Source organism: Triturus cristatus, chromosome 1_1, assembly GCF_964204655.1.
Source record: "Triturus cristatus chromosome 1_1, aTriCri1.1, whole genome shotgun sequence".
Taxonomy (NCBI): Eukaryota; Metazoa; Chordata; class Amphibia; order Caudata; family Salamandridae; genus Triturus; species Triturus cristatus.
In genome coordinates, this window is record NC_140579.1 from 434,645,605 (window position 1) to 434,666,262 (window position 20,658).

General features: G+C 44.9%; 1 protein-coding gene across 4 annotated transcripts in view; it reads left to right on the forward strand.

Moving 5' to 3' along the window:
* The window catches only part of TANC2 (tetratricopeptide repeat, ankyrin repeat and coiled-coil containing 2), a 2,520,149-nt gene that overhangs the window by 1,878,995 nt on the left and 620,496 nt on the right, over positions 1–20,658 (forward strand). For 3 of the 4 annotated variants that reach the window (XM_085640812.1, XM_085640816.1, XM_085640830.1), the window contains 2 exons: positions 12,874–13,155; positions 17,810–17,943. In XM_085640812.1, the coding sequence (XP_085496938.1) occupies positions 12,874–13,155; positions 17,810–17,943 (416 nt within the window). The remainder of the gene's footprint in view (positions 1–12,873; positions 13,156–17,809; positions 17,944–20,658) is intronic. The other variant, XM_085640825.1, reaches the window with a different exon arrangement.

Genomic DNA, 20,658 nt, shown 5'->3' on the forward strand with positions numbered 1-20,658 from the left:
ATCTGTCCCTCATGCTGCACACAGCTCTCCCAGTGTACCTCAGGTATGTCCCTCACACTTCACACAGCTCTCCCAATACACTTCAAATCTGTCCCTCGTGCTGCACACAGCTCCCAGTGCATCTCATATCTGTCCCTCATGCTACACACAGCTCTCTAATGCACCTCAAATCTGTCCCTCACGGTTGCATACAACTCTCCCACGGTATTAGACACCCTTGGTCTACTAGTTCACAAATAATAAACAGTGTCCACGTCAGGGTTTTATCTCTGGCACTACAGTTGGAGTTTGTATATTCCGTGGTAAGTCTTGTATAAGGAGTATATTGTGCAGAACATTCTGAATGAGCCCTTCCTGCTCACTTGTGGCACACAGGTCCATCATTGGTGTGTTTGAGAGCTTCCACTCATCCATGTTTTACCACACGTTGCTGCTTCCTGTGAAATTGTGCAACTCCTAACGCACTCAAACTTACTCCAAGGTTTGTTGAATCCATATGTAGTCCACAGTGTCAGTGCTTTTTTTCTTAAACACATTTTATTTGTTAAAATGCACATGTATCGCAGGGCTCTGCACACCAGAGACAACTGCACAATCATACCAAAATAACGACTTTGACTTTTTCATGGAATATAAAAAAGCAAGAATAACAACATAAAGAGTACCCCAACTCCCTACCCTGCCCCCCGTCCCACCCCCCCTTGATCGCACCAGGTCCGCATGATCCTGGACACATCTTGTAAATATATATAGCTGGGAGGGTCTACCCCTACGGGCCCTCCCTCCACACAGCACCTCCGCACATCGAATATAAACATATGTTATCCCAAGGGATGAGCCTCCGTTGCTGATGTCGGTTCCAGCAGCAAGCTCCGGTAGTCCGCCCATCGTTTCCAAATGTTGTGGTGTCTGTGCGCCCCCTAGCGACAAAGTGACAAAGATAGGTTGTTCCAGTCCCATACAAAAGTCCAGCCCATTCTTCCATGCAACAGTGTTAGTGCTTTTAATAGTGATAAATGTAGGAAACTGCACTTGTCGAAGTGCACCAGAGGAACCAACACTTGTTTTAAATTTATTTATTACAATTTTTCAATATATTAGACAGCAGCCACACTTTTCTACAACATAACTTTAACACATTGGCATGGCCAATAGCACTAGATAAACACTTAAAAGGTCCCAAAGGCAAAACCTATTGGCTATGCCAATGCTTGTTTTTTATTGGCATCTGGTCGGTTAGGCTCATCACAACCTATTTGGCAGTACATAATAAAAAATAATTATTACTTTGTGAACTCGACTCTACACATTTGTGGATAATTATGTCTATAGAGACCCCAAAGTCCTCAGATTTGTGCATGTTTTGCTTGACAGGTGGGCTATTGGAACACCTCTGTGCTCTGTAGAAATTCACAAATGGGAGGGGCAGAGGTGGACTTCCAATACTTTGAAGGCTCTCTCTTGGCAAGGAGGAATACTAAACCTGTGAGTGTATGGATGCTGTGTGGGGATTCCACCTCTTCAGTAATACCCAGTAAGCCCATCTTAGGAGATAAATCAATGAGCTAAAGGCATACTGTTGACAGCGTGTGAGTGACTGAGTACCAGTGTATTTAGATTGCCCACACCCCCAATCTTGTTATAGAAATCTACGTTATGAGTCTGACATCTGGAACATTCGGGGATGGAATTTTACCCGTCTTGCCAGTGCTTTCTGGCACGAAGTGCATTCTTTGCATGTACTTGAATACAATAAGGTGGAGCAAGGCTGAAATTGACAGCTCTCTGGCTGCCACCTGTGCCTCAAGCCATTGCTTTCTTCCAACAGGCCTAAACCTGCCTTCCAAGAGAGCTGCCGGTCTACAAATGTTTCCAGCCATTACATATCGGTAGACCTGTGAGGTGTTCTTCCTCCCCATTGAGCTAAGTGTCCATCTGTTTTCTAATGGGCTGTAACCAGGAAGATAAGCAATGTTTTTCCTATTTCCCTTCCCCGCATGTCTCAGGTAAAGCTATTCAAAGAACTGGTGACTAGTGTATATCAAACTCTAAAATTAGGCCTAGAACTGATTTCATGTGGCCATGGTCTCAAATAACTCCCACCCTGGAAATCCAGATGACTTGAAATTGCTTAAAGCCCATGTGGCCATTTGCTTCAGTTAGCCATGTTCCACACAACAGTGGAGTTTCCTGTGTCACCCATCAGTCCCATTCCAACCAACAGAGAGCCTTATGACAGCAGTCAATAGCCATTATAGTGACTTGTGAAGAGTTGGGGCACCTCTCCGCCTATAGGATATGGGGTTTCGCACCCACCAAGTCTACAAGTTCAGCTTGGGATGACTGGGTCAGTCATGGAACAAATATAATATAGCCAACAAACAGTACAGTTGCTTGTCTGCTGTGGTTCCCTGCTCGATAACATGATTGAAAGATTTATCATTCACCGCTCTAAGCTTACATTGAAAACTTCGAGAAGGCTTTTTTTTAAGAGCACTAGTTGAATGTTAGTATGGGAGTTCTGTAAGATGTACAATAAACTTGCTTCACTGTTGTGAGTGCATGAAAATAAAGCACTGGCAAAACCAAAAAGCATTGGCATAGCTAATAAGTCTCGCCTTTGAGACCTTTTAGGTGTTTAGCCATGCAACAGGTGATGTTGTTGCACCAAGGATATTGTGCTGCATAACTAAATACTTATAAGGTCCCAAAAGCGAGACCTATTGGCTATGCCAATGCTTGTTTATTAGAGGTGTGTGTACTGGTACATTAAAGGCCTTCCTGTGGGCTGAAGAGTCTGCATCAACCAAGTCTCTCGGTAACCCTAAGCTGAGTTTCAAACAGCAGCTTTTAACTTTCAGACATCTAATATAGCTGAGTTTTGACTACTTCATACTTTGCTTTCACATAGCTATTAGTAAATCAATTAAAACGTAATGTACTTTGAGGGTGATGTAAAGGGCTTTTCCGAGAAGAAACATGCCAGATTAGTACTCAGTTGCAACATTATCTGAAATCATCAGTCCCCGTATGTTTAAAAATCAAATACTGTCGGATATGATTACATTTGTCATCACAGGGTGAACTCAAGCAGGTGTGGATGTCGGCATGCTTACCTATCTGCTCTAGGTTCCGTGATGATAAAAAATAAATGTCGGTGGGCTTGGAACTTCAGCCATGGAGCCCTCACATTCCGCAGGGTTGTAATCTGTAGCAGGCCTGGAAGGCCAGGGGCAGAGGAGTGCTAAATACTGAGTCATTTATTTTATACTTTCAATTATGGAGAACGTACCACGCCACACGCTCCTTTATACAAGGCGCACGATCTCATTACCAAGCTATTTCATACTGTTAGAACAGTAAATATTTAGATCTGCAGCTTATGGAGGTCGTTAGGAGCTAGCTTTATACCTGTAATGAAATCCTTGGAACTGCGAACAAAGACGCAGTGCAAATATAGCTTCTTTAAAATAAAAAGCTATGAATTGAATGTATTTTATAAAGAACCGGTTGTGCATGCATTGTGTAGGTTACCACCACCTCATCGTTCATCATGCCACTTTATTTGTGTCTAACGTTACTTATAGATTCTACTGTGGAGGGCAGGACAAGTGTGGCATGGGTATTTTTAGCTTAGTCATTTTAATGATCTATACAATAAAGAATGCAAAATTTCCTAGCTAACGTGCAGGAAAGTTTCAATTCTATTAAGGAGGCGGAGGCGAGGATTAGGCTTATTCTTTCTCCATTTTATTACTCCAGCAGCCTTTTTCAAACCAACATCATTCATTGTTTGAACTACATTTCCCATGAACACAGGGGAAAAGTGAAAACTTAAAATGTCCAAACAGCATTAGCCTATCCCGTGTCAGGGCGCCTCATATCCTCCCCTGCGGGCGCTCTATCCTCCTCTTTCTTCCTGCGACACTTTCATGGTAGTCTTCCACTTATTCCTGCTTGCCAGAGTCCGAACCTACGGTAAAAGAAACTAAGTAAGCTCATGGAAGTTACCTCCCAAGACACACTGCACAGTATTTCATCAGGCCACGGTACTGAACCAACAACGTTATCGTTATCACAGTCTGTAACAAAAAACATTTCCATAAAGAGTTTACTCACCATAGGAACGCAGATTTCTGGGAGGGTTCGAATAAAGACCGGGTGGGCTAATCCTCGCCTCCGCCTCCTTAATAGAATTGAAACTTTCCTGCACGTTAGCTAGGAAATTTTGCATTCTATGTCAGGAGCGGAGGCTTCTGATTAGGCTAGTTTAAAGCTTATCCACTACTAAAGAACCCAGGGATACCCCTGGTTTAAAGTAGAATCTTTTGAAGGTGGAGTCCGAGGACCAGTCGCGGCATTTAAAATATCCTCCAGCCGTGCTCCCAGGGTAAAAGCCTTAGATGCCATTGCACGACTGAAAGAATGCGCCCCAAAACAGGAGATATCAATACCAGCTTCCTGCATAACCCAGCGGACCCACCTTGCAATAGTAGGGGACGACACCGCCCGTGTGGCTTTGTAAGAGCAATAAACAATTGCTTGACACCCTGAGGGCGTACATCTACCGTTGCAACCTCATAGGCTTTGAGAGCTCGAACCACACAGTTTGGGATCATCTGGAAATGCAGGATAGGACACCGAGCGTGAATTGCACTTCGTACATCTGGAGATGTAAAAGGTAACTCTTTCCGGAGTAAACACCTGACCTGAGAGGTCTAGAGCTCTCACATCCGAAACCCTTCGACAAGAAAACAAACACAGCAACATTGCTAGCTTGGCTGACATCTGCTTGCACAATAGATATTTGTTAAAAGGCCACGAACGAAACAGGAGTAAAACCTTGTTCACATCCCATAAGACTGAGTAACGTGGCTCCGGGGGAGTTGACAATCTGATACCCCTCAACAATTTGCAGACTAAAGGATATTCCCCCACCGGGCGATTGTCCAATGGAACATGGCCCGCCGAGATTGCTGAGCGAAAAGTGTTGGACAACGTCCGCCTCCACCGGATCCACCTGTTGTTGCATACACCAACCACTCCATCGAGACCAGGCTGAATGGTATCTCTTATTGGTGCTGTCAGCCCAGGATTTTGCGAGCAACATGGCAGCGTGCTGTGAAAGGCCTGGGACTTTCCAATGTTGCCTGTAACCCGCTAGGCCATCAGGCGTAGACTGCCCGTGGTCAGAAGGTGGTGAGGATTACCCTGAGGGTCTTTGAGGAGATCAGGACTGAGGGGTAGAGGGATTGGAAAATCCCAGGAAAGTTCCATCAGAACCGGAAACCAGGCTTGCGACCTCCATATTGGGGAAATCAGTACTAGGTCCGCCTGTTGTCTCCTCACCTGGGTGGATAATCTCATGATCATCGCAAAGGGGGGGAAACGCATATACCCGCTCCTTGCTCCAATCCTGAAGAAACGCATCCACCGCCAATGCGTGTGGATCCGGACGCCAACTGTAATACCTCGCCAGTTGTGTGTTCAACCGAGAAGCGAAGAGATCCACCGAGAACTGACCCCATCGGGTCTTGATTTATCTGAAAACACTGGGTTGGAGTTGCCATAGGCTGGTGTCCTTCCAGTGGCGAGAGCACCAATCTGCCACCTGATTGGACGATCCCGGAAGGTGTTCCGCCGACAGGGAAATATGATTGGCCAGACAATACTCCCAGAGATCGCGGGCGAGGTTGGATAATGCTTTCGACCGAGTCCCCCCGAGATGGTAGATGTAGGCACCGCTGCCACATTGTCCATCTTGAGTAGAACACAACTTTGGATCTTGTCCTTCGTCCAACACTGTACTGCAAACGAACCCGCCATCAACTCCAAACAGTTGATGTGCAGGGCTTTCTCTGACGAGGACCATCTTCCACCTGTAGAAACCTCGCCGCAACAAGCGCCCCAACCCGAGCCACTGGCATCGGATTCGATTACAAGATCTGGCTAGGAAACGGAAATCGCTCTGCCGTTCCAAGCCTCCATATGCTCGACCCACCATTGCAACTCCGTTCTCACCTCCTCCGTGAGAACTACTGCCTGCGAGTAGGTGAGACCCTTGCGTAAATGGAAGGTTTTGAGACGCTGAAGGGCCCTGTAGTGCAGAGGGCCCGGAAATATCGCCTGAATTGATGATGATAGAAGGCCCACCACTCTGGTCAAGTGTCGTAGCAGAATTGTGGGCCTCGCCAGAGTGCGCCTCAGTTCGTGTCTGATCTTGTACAGGTTCCGGGAGGGCAGGGACAAGGTGGCCGCCACCGAGTCGTGAATCCCAGAAACGGCATCCTCTGGGAAGGGAGAAGATCTGATTTGGCTTCGTTGATGACGAACCCCAGCGACTCCAAGAGGGACACCCCCTGGCGTAAGTGGGTCACCAGCCTTCACGGACATTGACTCATGATGAGTATGTCGTCCAAATAAATTATTAACCGGATGCCCTCCGATCGGAGAACCTCCACCACCGGCTTCATCACCTTGGTGAAACACCACGGAGCGGAAGACAGCCCAAAAGGAAGGGAGGTGAACTCGAAGATCTGTGAGCCCCACTGGAACTGAAGAAACCGTCTGAGAGGTGCAAAAATTGGGAATGTAAGGTACGCATCCTTCAGATCCAGACAGACCATCCAGTCCAATTCCTGTAGCAAATCCCGTAGGAGGTGGATGCCCTCCATCTTGAATTGGCGGTAAGTGAGCCACCCGTTGAATTCTTTGAGATTTATCACTGGGCGATAGCCCTCATCCCGTTTCTCCAATAAGAAAATATTGCTGAGAAACCCCGGGGGTGTAGAGTGGAGGGAACAATCGCACCTTTCCTCAATAGGTCCGATATCTCGTTGTCTATCAACACTCTCTGAGCCGTAGTAAAGGCTATAGGTCTGGGCCGGAGGGGCTGGATAGGGATGTCGGAGTACTCGATTTGAAACCCTTTTACAGTCTGCAAGACCCAAGCGTCGGAGGTAAGTAAAGACCATCTGGGAAGAAAAAATTGGAGTCTGCTCCCCAACCTCATACCCTTTGCAGGTTGAACACTCACCTTTCTGATAGTTGTGACCACCGTCTGCTCTGCCTCTGCCACCTTGGCGACGAGGAAAACTCCTAGTCGGGTACAAGTTCCCGAACTTTTCAGGATCGTGATACTGCCCTCTGTGGGATTCGCCTTGTCTGAAGGAGGCTCTACTGTAGGGGCGGCTGGCCGAGCGCCCCCTGCCACGACCGGCTGCGCCAAAAACACGCGGGGAAAAAATGCGCTTGATTGACAATTGGGCTTTGTCTAAGGAATTAAAAGTATTGACGAACTTGCCAAGTTCCTTGACGAAGGGATCTCCAAAGAGATTACCCTCCGCAACCGGACCTGCCTCAGAAGTAGCCAACTCCCCTAACTTGGGGTCAATTTTAATGAGAATGGACCTGCGGCGCTCCGTAGAGATGGCCACATTCGCATTCTCCAAAAATATTATCGCTCTCTGAGCCCATCCGGAGAGTGTGTCCGGGGAAATTAAAGTGCCTGAGGCTTTGGCGTCCTCAGCCATGTCTGAAATTTTTGCCAAAGGGCCTGCCGTGTCCAAGAGTTTATCTTGGCACGCTCTCCACGAGCGATCAATCCCTTTTTTTGGGATCTTTTTGAAATTTTGACAAACAGGTGGTCATCTTAGCGTCTATTTCAGGGGTAACCGCGACCTTACCCTCCAGGGTAGGACGCGGGCACTCCGCTCGCAGGCAGCTCCGCACCTCTTGATCTAAGGGTTTATGTAACCTGGCCGCCATGTAGGCCGCCACCTTGGGGGCCGGAACCCATTGCGACGAACGAGGATGTAAAAGTTCATCGGGATTGAGCATATCTGCACTGAGTTCTGAAGGTGTGGACTGATCAGGATGCGAGGGGCGCCATGGACGATCCGGTTCCCCCTCCCTCTCAGAAGACTGAGGGGAGTCGACCGGATCCAGTGTAGACCCATCATCAGGAACCGCAGAGGGTCCAGTCGGACTCTTCTCCGGAGTACTAGGGGGTACAGGGGCCTTGGTTTCCAGGAAGGCTTTCTTGAGGCGCGAAAAAGCATCTAAGTCCACCCCCGCGGCCCCAGAACGCTTCTGTTTGGGCAGTATGATATTAGCGGCAGGTTGGCCTGGAGGTAAGGGGGCTGAGGACCCCGAGAGATCTTACCTCTGTGAAAGGGGTTGACATTGAGCCTGAATCATGTCTATCCTCTTCTCCAGTGGCGCAACCACCTGAGATACCGCTTTAAAAAAGATGAGTCCATAACATGGCAAAAAAGGTCATCGACAGGTAAGTACATCACTTCTTCCTCCTCCTCATAATACTCATCATACTCCATCATAAAGTGAATGATAAAAATCCGAACACAAACAGGGGATAAATCAAAGGGCAGTACCCTGAAACACTCAGTCCACACGTAATGGGAGCACTGTGTAAAGCAGGACCAATCACCCTCTATATTCTGAGGAAAAACTTGCAGCCTGCCTGGGCCGGTCCTTTTAGAAATACAGACACCTTACACGCAGCGCGTGTGTTCAAATTCCTTTGAAATTAACACTTAGATCCTACACGCAGCGCGTGTGTTCAGGCTCCAGGCAGGGACTCTTTGAATATAAATTTAGCCCAAGCGCTCAGTTACAACCAAACGTATCTTCCCCCGCGGCGCGCGAGTCCGTCTATACCGCCGATGTCACTGGAGCGGAACTAGACGACTCGTGGCCGCCTGGGGGGGGTAAAGCTCTCAACGGAGCGAGAGCGCTCAGGCACGTAGTCCCCTAGCGGCGGGAGGCCGCACCGCGCAAAGAGCCAGACGGGATCACCTGCACCACGAAAGGAGCGAGGAGACGCTCCCGCGGTGAAGCACACGTAAATCGGGCAATTTTAGCAACAACAAGCAATCACCATATAGCGAGACAAATGCCTACGAGTTCATTAACCAGCGCAATCACAGTCAAAACTATTAAAACATGAGGAAAATAACAGAACACTCATCTGAATGCTGCTGGAGCAGCGAAGAAAAAGGAGGATAGAGCGCCCGCAGGGGAGGATATGAGGCGCCCTGACACGGGATTGGCTAATGCTGTTTGGACATTTTCAGTTTTCACTTTTCCCCTGTGTTCATGGGAAATGTAGTTCAAATAATGAATGATGTTGGTTTGAAAAAGGCTGCTGGAGTAATAAAATGGAGAAAGAATAAGCCTAATCAGAAGCCTCCGCTCCTGACATAGAATTGCCGTAAATAGCTTATTTGATTTTCCGCATGTGGTCTGCCAGAGCATTGTGGCTGTGTCAGGCTCCTCTATTAGATTACTGTTGTACCTTGATTTCCTTTCCCTGCTGCTCAGCCACTATGAATGGGATGTGGAATGTTAGAATGTTGGTGAGTGAGCAGAATGTTGGAGTGCCTGGTTGTGTGTGAGAGAGACAGTTGGAGACTGTGGGGTGAGCAGCAAGGATGCTGCTCCTGGTGGGGTCTTGGCCTAGCCTTGGATTATCTAACCTACCATCCTGTTACTACCATCTTCTATCCAAGCTTAAATAAACCTTTACTTATTTTTATACCTCCTGGCTACGTCTGGAGTCCCTACAATTCATCTTTGTAACGTTGGCGACGATCTGGAGAAAAAACCCTGTGTGTACTGGCTCCTAGTTTACCTGAGGTGAAGATATTCGAAACTGAAAACAAGACTACTGGTATTGGAAACTACTGGAACTAAAGCAACTTGAAAAGTAAGGACAACCCCTCCACTAGCCCGACCAGTGTCCTCTACCATCTGGACAGCCTGCCCTGGGCGTTTCACGTTCCTTACATCTATGATGTTAACATCAATTTGACGCTAACCAGGAAGGTTCAAAGTTTTACAGCCTTCAAACCCACAGTCATTGGAGAGAACTCTCATTTTTAATTGGGCAGCGATCAGCAGTGAATAAATTACTGTGCGGTGCATCGTGACAATCTAAGCATCCTGCGGTGAGCAACTTTTATTCAACTTCACTCCGTTTCCTGCTTTAAGCTTGCGTGTGTCATCTGTGTTCACTGGGAAGCCAGCCGCTTTGAGAATTTTGAGAAAAACGACAGCCCACCACGCATATCATCATATGATGACTGACAGTGCAAGCTTCATCTACAGAGATTGCCCATGTACTTTAACTGCCACTATAGAAGTGTAATGACTTTTCTTTACTGCGAGCACTTAGTGGATCTGTACGTGGGTGCTTACTACAGGATCGGCTGCAGTTGGTGTACTGAGATCGTGTATTTAATAGGAAGCATAAGTCTATTTTGCTGAAGTGACGCCTGCAGTATGCGAGCATGGAGTCGCCCTAGTGTCATTGGTGAGAGGCGTTTTTGGTCCGTCTTTATGCTTGAAAGTTAAGTCTGGTTGGAGGTACGGGCCGTTAACAGTACACGTGCCCTTTTCAAATTTACAATTTTGCGCAAGCAATCTTACCTTCTGCCGTTCACACGCAGTATCTCCTGGACCTATTATGACGCTGCACTCCCTTACATCATTGCCTCCACACTCGTCAAGACGACTACGTGCACCGCAGTCCTGTTCTTTAGCGATACCGTCTACTGTTCCTTCGTCAGTGTTGGTGAGTGAGCAGAATGTTGGAGTGCCTGGTTGTGTGTGAGAGAGAGTTGGAGACTGTGGGGTGAGCAGCAAGGATGCTGCTCCTGGTGGGGTCTTGGCCTAGCCTTGGATTATCTTAACTACCATCCTGTAACTACCATCTTCCATCCAAGCTTAAATAAACCTTTACTTATTTTTATACCTCATGGCTACGTCTGGAGTTCCTACAATTCATCTTTGTAACAATTACCTTGTGACCCATTTCCCAAAGGGTCCTATGGCACGGTTAACCTTCATAGTCTGTTGAACAGTCAAAGGCCACGATACATATGCTTGGGACCATAGATTAAAAATCTAAAATATTGAATTATAACATTGATTTTAGAAACCATAAAATGACCTCAACATGCTAGAATCCTGATGCTATGGTATTAACATTAAAAGACAATAGACTGAATTGGACTCAGTACAGGGTCTCTGTAACAGTCTACAACAGCGGTTCTTAACCTGTGGTCTCGGGACCCCTGGGGGTTGCGATGCCTACTTAGGGAGTCCACCACTGCTTAGAAAGTTAAATATTAACAGATTAATAAAGTGTATAAATTAAAAAAGCAAAATGCACAATTAAAAGGTTCTGCAAATGTGAAATAACTTGAAATCGAAGCCTAAAAATGAAGCTGGTATCATAAGATTAAGTTGTGGGAACATTGCAAGTGCAACAAACAGAATATAGTATGGACAGTGAGTGCCCTCAACTTGAATTTAGAAAACCCAACCTTCCTATTAAAATGAACTTTCTTGATTGTTTATAGCTGTATGTGAACTGAATAAAATATTTCATCCTTTCTGTATTTGTTTGATGAGTGCTTGTTTCTCTATTTTTGTGTATTGTTCTATGGTTCAAATCATCAAAATTGCTTTGGCCAGGGTCCCCAACTTCCAGGAATGACTCTGGGGGGGTCCCTTAATGATTCAGTTGATGTCCCCAGATTCCAGTTATGATTAAGTGGGGGTCCTCAGGGGTAGAAAGGTTAAGAACCCACTGGTCTAGCACACACCTACTTCCCTTCACGTTACCCTTTTATCTTCTATCAACGGTTTCTTTTACTTAGGAACAGCAGGAGCCTAACCATGCATTCCTTTTCAATCAGTTTAACCTTACAGAAATAGCTATACAGCTGCATCCCAAATCCTTATGAACTCCTAAAGTGGATCCTGATTTCAGCCACTCAGGAAAATGTTGTTGAGCTTTCTCCAGTCCACTTAAAAGAATCTTCAGCATTATCGCCCCAACCAGAGTTACCAGATCCACGCAACTGCATATCTGTGATGTTTAACTAAAGAGTCCACCTCCTGTAAGCAAGGGTTGTCTCTTGAGTGAAACACCAGGGGAAATTGCGATGTATTGGAGGAAAGTGGAATTAACGACTCCCTTTCATTTCCTATGGAGCCTAAGGGTCCCACTTGAAATCCTAATACTCCCACTCTTTCCAAACGGGAGGGTTAGCACCACTGTCATGATGATAACACCATAACAGAGTCCCTCAAGGGCTGCTGTCCAGTTATGAAACTCATGAGAATTGCAGCTCAGCTCGACTGCAGGTATAATTCAGCAGATAAGCACGTTTTTGATATAATACCCTCAGCTACCATGCATTTTATTTTTGTCATTCAGAACTGCACTGGGAAAAGGAAAGAGGTAGCACCTGGGATAGCTTATGGAGGCGTTATTTTAGTTCGTCAGTTCCCCTGGCTGAGCCGGCTCTCCCCCACATTGTATGGTGCATTCAATGAGCCATGAATAACGAGTGTTGTAAACGATTTTGCTCGACTGTTCTGAAGGCCTGGAATCATACTTTACATATAAAATAATTTATTTCTACAGTGTGTTGTGAAAGGAAAACGTGGTTCAGTGAGCCCATTTTTGTTAACAATTTACGTTGTGTACATTTTTTTAACCATGTTTCACGAAGTTTAAGTCCATTTGAAATCTAAAATTGCATTCGACTGCCATTGTGTTTTACGATTTGTTTGCACGTTTGTTTTGATAAAATGGGTCCCGGCGGCTTGTTCCTCTCTCCTGGTGTATTCTTCCTCTGTGCTGGGACGCTCCGATGCTAATGCGGGCCTTGCCGCTGATAACATTGCAGTGGTACGCAAGTGCTTAGATTAATGGCTAAAGGCAGGAGAATGCCAATGCTGAAGTTCCCATGTCTAAATACAGGTCTTCTAGTACAGTGTACACGTGTTATCCCTCTCTTGATGAGCATTCACTCTTTTGTCTGTTTATTCAACTTGCAGTACGCTTTGCACCTTACCGACCGCCGGACATCTCCCTGAAACCCCTGCTCTTCGAGGTGCCCAGCATCACCACTGACGCCGTGTTTGTGGGCCGAGATTGGCTGTTCAACGAGATCGATGCGCAGCTACAAAGCACAAACGACGGCGTGAACCAGGGCGTGGTGATCTGTGGGAACATCGGCTTTGGAAAGACTGCAATCATTTCCCGCCTGGTCGCGCTCAGCTGCCACGGTACACGCATGCGTCAAATAGCCTCGGATAGCCCACACGCTTCACCAAAACGTATGTAGTCCACGTGCGGTGGTAAAGGGCCCCCTCTGCTGGCTGTTTTATGTATGAATGGCGAGAACGATTCAAGAGGAGTATGTTAAAATTCTCTGGGATGTTCTCATCCTTGCAGATTTGTCTTGGAAGTTAGTTGAAGTTTCTGAGGCTCACTGTTTATAACTTCGTTACATATGGCTCTCATAGAGTGACTGTATCGTTATTTCCGTTTCTGAATCTCACAATCCACTGCTACGATATAGCAACAGTTGATAGCACAAACTGGTTACCCACTGTTGTGATGTCATGCCTTCCAGGCCAGGCTGACAGAGCTTTCTGAGAACCTGCCAGCAGAAATGCCAACTTAAACAAAAATGTCACCTTCTGAAGAGTGGGCAGGGCCTTGGTGGGGTGGGGCCTCGTGCAGAGGAGGACCTACAAGGCACTTTTGCCCCTGCCATGCCCCAAACTCACTCCTCCAAAAAAACAGAAAAAAATGCTTTCTGGGGCTGGTGCTTCACACTCCTTAAGGACGTCGGCATTTCAAAGCCTCTGAGAACGACATGGAAATCCACTGTTTACAGTTTTTCACCTCTGCTTTCTGAGTGACATCATAGATAAATCGAGCTTCGCTCTTGTTGTCTATTTGATGTCACTCAGAACCTCTCAGTGAAAAACAACCCCACAATTCACTGTTGCCAGTGCTTTAAATGGGAAAAAATAAGTGCAGGTACTCATTAAAATGAGCTTGTGGTGAGTGGGCGGGGCTAGGGGCGGGGATAAGAGCAAGACATGATGATACTTAACGACTTTTATTATAGTTGCAGCACACACCAAAACACATGATAAATGTGGTTATATAAACAAAGCAGGTTAACTCATTACACAAAATGAAAGAGAAATGCGATAATATGTTAACATTTCCTTTTTTTTGCAATAGTTGCACCTTGTTAATGCCATACTGTTAGTTGCTGTTGTCTGGCACAATACTATATATTTTTGAGCACATGAGTAGGAAGAAGCTGAAAATACCCCCACTTCGAACCAAAGCTCTTATGGCACAAAGCAAATGAAGCAAATCATCATGACCCTCCCCAGAAGATATCTCTTGTCTCTTCCATCGATCTATCCATTCATCCTTTCATCCTACCATTTACCTGCTGATGTCCCCCATTTAACCTTTACATTCTATTGTCTCTTCAGTCCTTCATCCATCATTCAGTTTAACCCTTTCACCCCTTTATACCATCCACCCTTTCATCCATCCTCCCTTTCATTCATCCATCCAATCTTTTACTTATCCACACATCATCCGCCCTTTTATACAATTATCCACCCTCTTTCACCCATCCATCCATTCATTCACTCATCCATCCAGACATCCACTCATCCATCTATACATCCATCCTTGCTCACTCACTCACCCACCGACCCTCCCTACTACATTATTTTTGAACCTTTGTCGCCGAGCAGTTATGTACACACAAAGTGCCACCCATTTTCTTTAAAATATCTCCTGAGAGTGTCTTGATTCTCTCTCTCTCTCTCACTTTTTCTCACAAAAAACAGGCATACAAATGCAGGCAAACACACAAACATAAGCAGACACACAAAAGACTCTGGTATGTTAAAAGCCATGTTATAGTCTTCACCATGGCTTTTTTAATTGCCACTGCCTGGGGACTGCCATGATTCCTGTGTTTGCGCAAATGCAGAGGATAGTGTGAATGTGGTTGACAGCACAGGGCCTGAATGGACCCCATAGCTGCCAAGTTTTCAGATTGCTATGTGTGACATTTTCATATTTTCATTGCAATTATGAGTGACATTTCAACGACTGAGTGACACTTTCTCGCTAGCAAAATTAATCATATACATATCAGAAATGAGACCCATTTGAGTATAGCTGCTAATGTTTCAGATTACTTATGTTTGACATTTTCATAGATTCAGTGGATTTCCGAGAGTCAGGCAACAACTAGATGTGTAACACTTAGAGTGGCACTTTCTTGCGACCAGAATCATGGAATGAAGTCAATGGAAATAGACAAATATCAGAAATCACACTCATTTGAGCAACAAGGAAGTCAAACTCTGCAGCAGGTGCTTTTGAAGCTATTACTTAATTTCTAAAAAAATTAGCACCCTCCACCCCAACCTCAGCTTCAGGTGCGGCCAAACGACATGTAACAAAGAGTTCTCTGTGACAAAAACAGCAACTCACTGAGCTATCCCCATACAATACAGTACAATACAATATGCTTTTTTGAAGGAAGCATATTAACCCTCTACGCTACTTAATGGTGAGAGTGAAATCTGTCAGTACAGAAAACTCTGAGCTCTCTCCAGCGGGAACAATAATCACATGACTTATCTCTGACTTAGCAAGTCTAACTGTGCTGGGAAAAGAAAGGCTGCTGCTTCGTAGTGTCACTGTCAAGCAGGGATGTTAAACACTTTGAACTACTAATAAATCATCAAAACTGCTAGTTTAGACAAAACATAGCGCATTTTAAGCTCAGACAGACAACTCTAGTGTGCCCATTTGCAAGGCCCTATACCGTGCTGGAGCCCCCTAATCATTTTCGTAACAAACATTGTAAATGTCAGCAGCAGGAGATTATTAAATTAATATCTGATTGACCCGAATCTCTTTATAGCTGTCAGAACGATCCACCGAGAAGAGCTGCTGGCGCGGCACCGCCGGGATCGCTAGCCTGTCTCTTCTTCAAAGAGTCAGAAAGGGAGGTGCCTCAGTGCAGAAAGCAGTTAGATAAGCGTTCCAGGGGCCTCTTCGATCACATTGTCTGGGCATTAACCCTCTGATCGAGAGAAAGTATGGGAAGTGTGAGAATCCGCTGCCCTTGCCCCTGATAACATTTCTGTGTTTAAAATATTACCCTGCACTGACTTTTCACTACCTGAAGTTCTGCGCTTTGAAAATCACACGCGCACACTAGCAGGTAAAATGAATCTCGACCATGCTCTGTCAAGCACATCGTGATAGTGAGCACCGGAGATTATTCAAACGAGCCCTGCTGAATAGCTCAGCTGGGGCTCAGATCGGGGCCAGAGAAGGGGCGCCTTGCCTGCCGGAGACACGTCCCACTCCTGCTCACCAGCACAGCTAATGAGCCTACCTTTTCATGAGTACCGGTACTCTCTAGGGCAGTAGAGAAGTGCTGGTACTCAGAGCGATAAATTTAAGAAGTGCCGGTACTCAGTACCGGTGAGTACCGGCCCATTTAAAGCACTGACTGTTGCCGATCTTTAATTCTATTTATAATACATGGGATTCTGCAATCACTATATCAAAACTCATGAATAATTTCTTTTTTTATGTATGGCTCTCATAGAGAACCCCTAATAGTTAAATCAGTTTCTAAATCTGATAAATCACTGTTATGACGTAGCAACAGTGGATAACACAACTTGTAACCCTCTATTGCTATGTAATAAAGGCTTTCCAGGCCTCCCCGTGAGCCTGTCAGCGTAGCACTGCTTAGACTGAAAGCAGAAAGCACAACTGCTGAATGAAGAATAAATGCAGGGAAGGTGGTGGGAGTTGATGGAGAGTGGCAGGTGAAACAGTTTTTCACATTTGGGACAGGGATGAGTGCCGTATTGTGTATGGCTCCCGATTACTCCTCTGCCCTTCCTCCATGTCCACATTTGGGACAGGGAGGAGAGGCCGTGTTGTGTATGGCTACCCATTCCTCCTCTGCCCCTTCCTAGTAGTTGAAAGCAGCGGCAGATGATTTTGGGGGCTATACATAACATAAAGTTATAGATTCATAAAAAGTGAATTATGGGGATGATTTTCTCCTCTGTTTTAATGACATCATAGACTACTCGAGCATTGCTCTTGTGGTCTATTTATGTCACTCAGAACCACTTGGTGAAAAACCAACCCATAATTCATTGTTACTCATCTATAACTCTTTATGTGATAGGCGACATGTGATGCACACAGTCACCTAATATAAAGATATGAAGACAGAACTCAACTGTAGTAATATATTACATTTGAGTTCTGATGTCACAATGCCTACTGCCAGAGGCAGCAGTCAAGAGAACGCAGTCACAGAGCCTAATTAAAGCAGCTGTTTAAAAACAAAACCTGGCTTTTCTTTCCTCTGCTCTGTTTTGATAGGAGTTCCTTGACTGTCAGAAGGAAAAATTCATGACAACATGTTTATTTTTTGCGCTCGTCGGATAATCTTTATGCATGTTTCTACTTATTCTGAACTGCTGTTCTTTTACTTTTTTAAACTGACTTGTATTAAGCTGATTGTAATGTCTTTTTGCATCAAATATCTAACGTTTTTTTTGATGTGTTTAATTTTTCACTAGAGATTCTATTTTTATTCTTCATGTTTGTAAACATGCTTTCTCTTTAATCTGAAAACGTTACGCCCCAAGGATGTAAGTGGTTTGTTGGAAAGATGATTGTCCGTACATGTATTATAATTAATAAAGTACCCCCTGCCGTACATGATAAGGATATTGCAAGTCACCTTGGAGTTCATTAACCTTAAAATGTAACTTTTCTTTGTTCCTCAATATGATCATGGAACTCCTCTGTGACTTGCAATAACCTTATAATGCTCACCAGGGGTACTTTTCCCATTTATAAATGACCTGGGCATGTTAAATAACGTTTGTGTTGTAGATATTGATGCAAATCGAGAGCTGCCTCTCAGCCAGCAGGGCCAGACCCACTCTTCCATCGCAAGTGGAAGCTGTCCTGGGACACCGGAAATGCGTAGAAGACAAGTAGAGGCCATACGGACGATCGCATCACAGGTATGCACGCATGTGACCTGTACAACTGTAGTTAAACTTCACCTGCATGATTTAATCATCTGCATCCTTTTATATATTCAAATCTCCAACCTTCTCCGTACACACCTTCAGTTAAGCTTTTATATAGAAAATACATTCAAACTGTTTATCATTTTTATTAGAATGTGCATCTGAATTATAAAGACACAGCCGCTGTAGAAGATTGTTTAATATATATTAAAGGAACCCATAAATTGAGTTTACAACAAGTGCAGTCTACACTGTGAAGTGTAGGAAACAAGTTAAATGCGAAAGTGCTTTTACTTAAAGGTAGGTATGAAGCAACGCAGTTGCCTTTATACAGCGGGAGGCATGCCTCATTCAGTCAGCATTGTGATGATGAAGACACCGGACAAGGAGCAATGAAGATTAACTGTAAGTAAACAAGCACTTAATCAAGGTTGGTTTTTTTTCATTTGTGAGTTGTTGTTTTTTTTAAAGTATCTAATGAATGTAGTTTCCTACTTTTTGATTTTTTTTTTTCTCCAGTCAGAAACCATTGCAGCCTTAACTCCCATATAAAACTTATGATCTGAAACAAACAGTTATAGATTCCTTACCTTAGAATTACCCCCAGGCGTCAGACTGGATCTGGAGAATATTTTCTCTTAGCAGTACCCCTGCACGTCAGTACGTGGTGTTGGTCGTCTCCACGCCCGTCATCGGCGTCAGCACGCAGGGGCGGCGTCTAAATAGACACTGCAACGTCATCCCGGCGACCATGACACCGGACGCGGAGTCGACCGACGCCACCTACCGACGTGCAGGGGTACTGCTATGAGAAAAAAATCTCTGGATCTAGTCTGATGCCTGGGAGTAATTCTAAGTTAAGGAATCTATAACTAATGTATGTCTCTTACAGATACATCATTTTCGAAGGTAAGTGACTTGTTCTTTGAGTATTAAATTCAAAATATTACAAAAAAATCAAATTTTATCAGTGATGCCATAGTTGACTGTTCAAGTGCTTGCTTGTTTATATTAAAATATTTAAGTTTGAAATTTCTTTTTCTTAACATTATGTTGTCCTGTTCAGCTAACCACCATACATCAAAAATAGAGACACCTGGCTCTGTGGTGAACAACTGGCCAACCCCAAAGAACCCGTTCTCCCTCCCACACCCTCAGCCATCTCAACTCCCACCCACCATTGGCAGATAAAGTGAACATTCGAGGTGTCATGCTGATCAAGACTTTGTCTCTATAAATGTCTGCTGTGACCATGGCTGACCTCCCCAAGTCTTCGTGCCATCTGTAAACTGATGCATAGTAATCTTGTTGTCTATTTTAGTCTATTGTCTATTTAGTCTATTTTAGAAGGTTCTAGCCATTTCAGGGCTTGTAGTCGCTTTGGGCAAGACAGTTCCTTTAGGTCTCCCCTGAAATAGTCCAACAGACAGCCCCATTGTTTAGTAAAAGCTTTCTCCTCATCTTGTGCCATTTTTACCAATTTCCCCACCATAGTCTCTTGATCTTTTTATGTATGGAACACAAGATCTCCTGTCTCCCCCCCACCCCCAAAAAAAAAGTTAGGATGCTTTATTTTGCCGATAGGAGGAGGTGGGATTTTAGTTTACCCAGCATGCCATAGAGTGGATAAATATCTGGTATGGGGCGCTCAACTGAATTACCTGTGGACATCTGACCAGGTCTGACCCTGTGATTTGTTCTGTTGTAGTCAACAGCGAGGTCCAAAAGGTTTGTACTTTGGGACAAGACCATAATATGTGAGTGAGGAACTCCTCCACTGTTGGGGAATAATACTGCTGATACAAAATTTTAAATAGGGTATCTCTCCCTCCTGAATGTGCCACACAATTATTAGCTGATATTAGGATTTCCTTCAATTGGTCACTGTCCAGGGTGATATCCAGTTCCCTCTCCCAGGTCTGTTGGAAGGTGTGTTTGGTAGGGCGTTGTGTTTTGTTAAGCATTTTGTATAGAACAAAATATACATGTTTGTCATCTTTGCAGTACAAGAGATATTGTTCATTGGTCGTGTGGGCTCTCGTTTCCACCGGGTGATCCTAGGGTGGGATAGCCAGTGGCACAACTGTAGGTAGCGGTATCGTTTTGTTTCTGGGATACAGTACAATACTCTTTCAAGTGCTCGAAAGAGTTGAGTGATGCTTGCAAAAACATGTCTCTCAACATCTATCACCCACCTTCCAGCCAGTTGCTTTATAAGTATCTAGCCAGGCCTGACGTGAATTCATAATTTCCCCAGAGGGGTGTAAATTTGGAAGGGTAAGTAGCGAGACCACATTTATCTCCTACCTTATCCCAATCCTCCAGTGTTGGGTTTGTGACTGGTGAGATGTAAATAGAGTTTTATGTCCGTTCTAAGTGGAAATTTCACAAAGGGATCATTGTGTGGTCTATCATACATCATCCCTTGTCGGTTTCCCGTTGCGTCCAGTGTTTAAGATATCAGAGGTGTGCAGTGGCATAGTGGTGTGGGCTCAAGAAACCCTGCTTCCAACGAATCCTCTTAGACCGGCCTGGCTTTATGAAATTGGCCCAAGTCGATTGAAGGTCCGATATAAAGTCACCTGGTATTTGAAGGGCTAAGGTCTGGAACATACACTATATCTTAGGTAGTACAACATTTTGTATACTACTATTCTACATAAGAGTGAGAGTTTTATATATACAACCCTTAAGCTCACTTCTGAT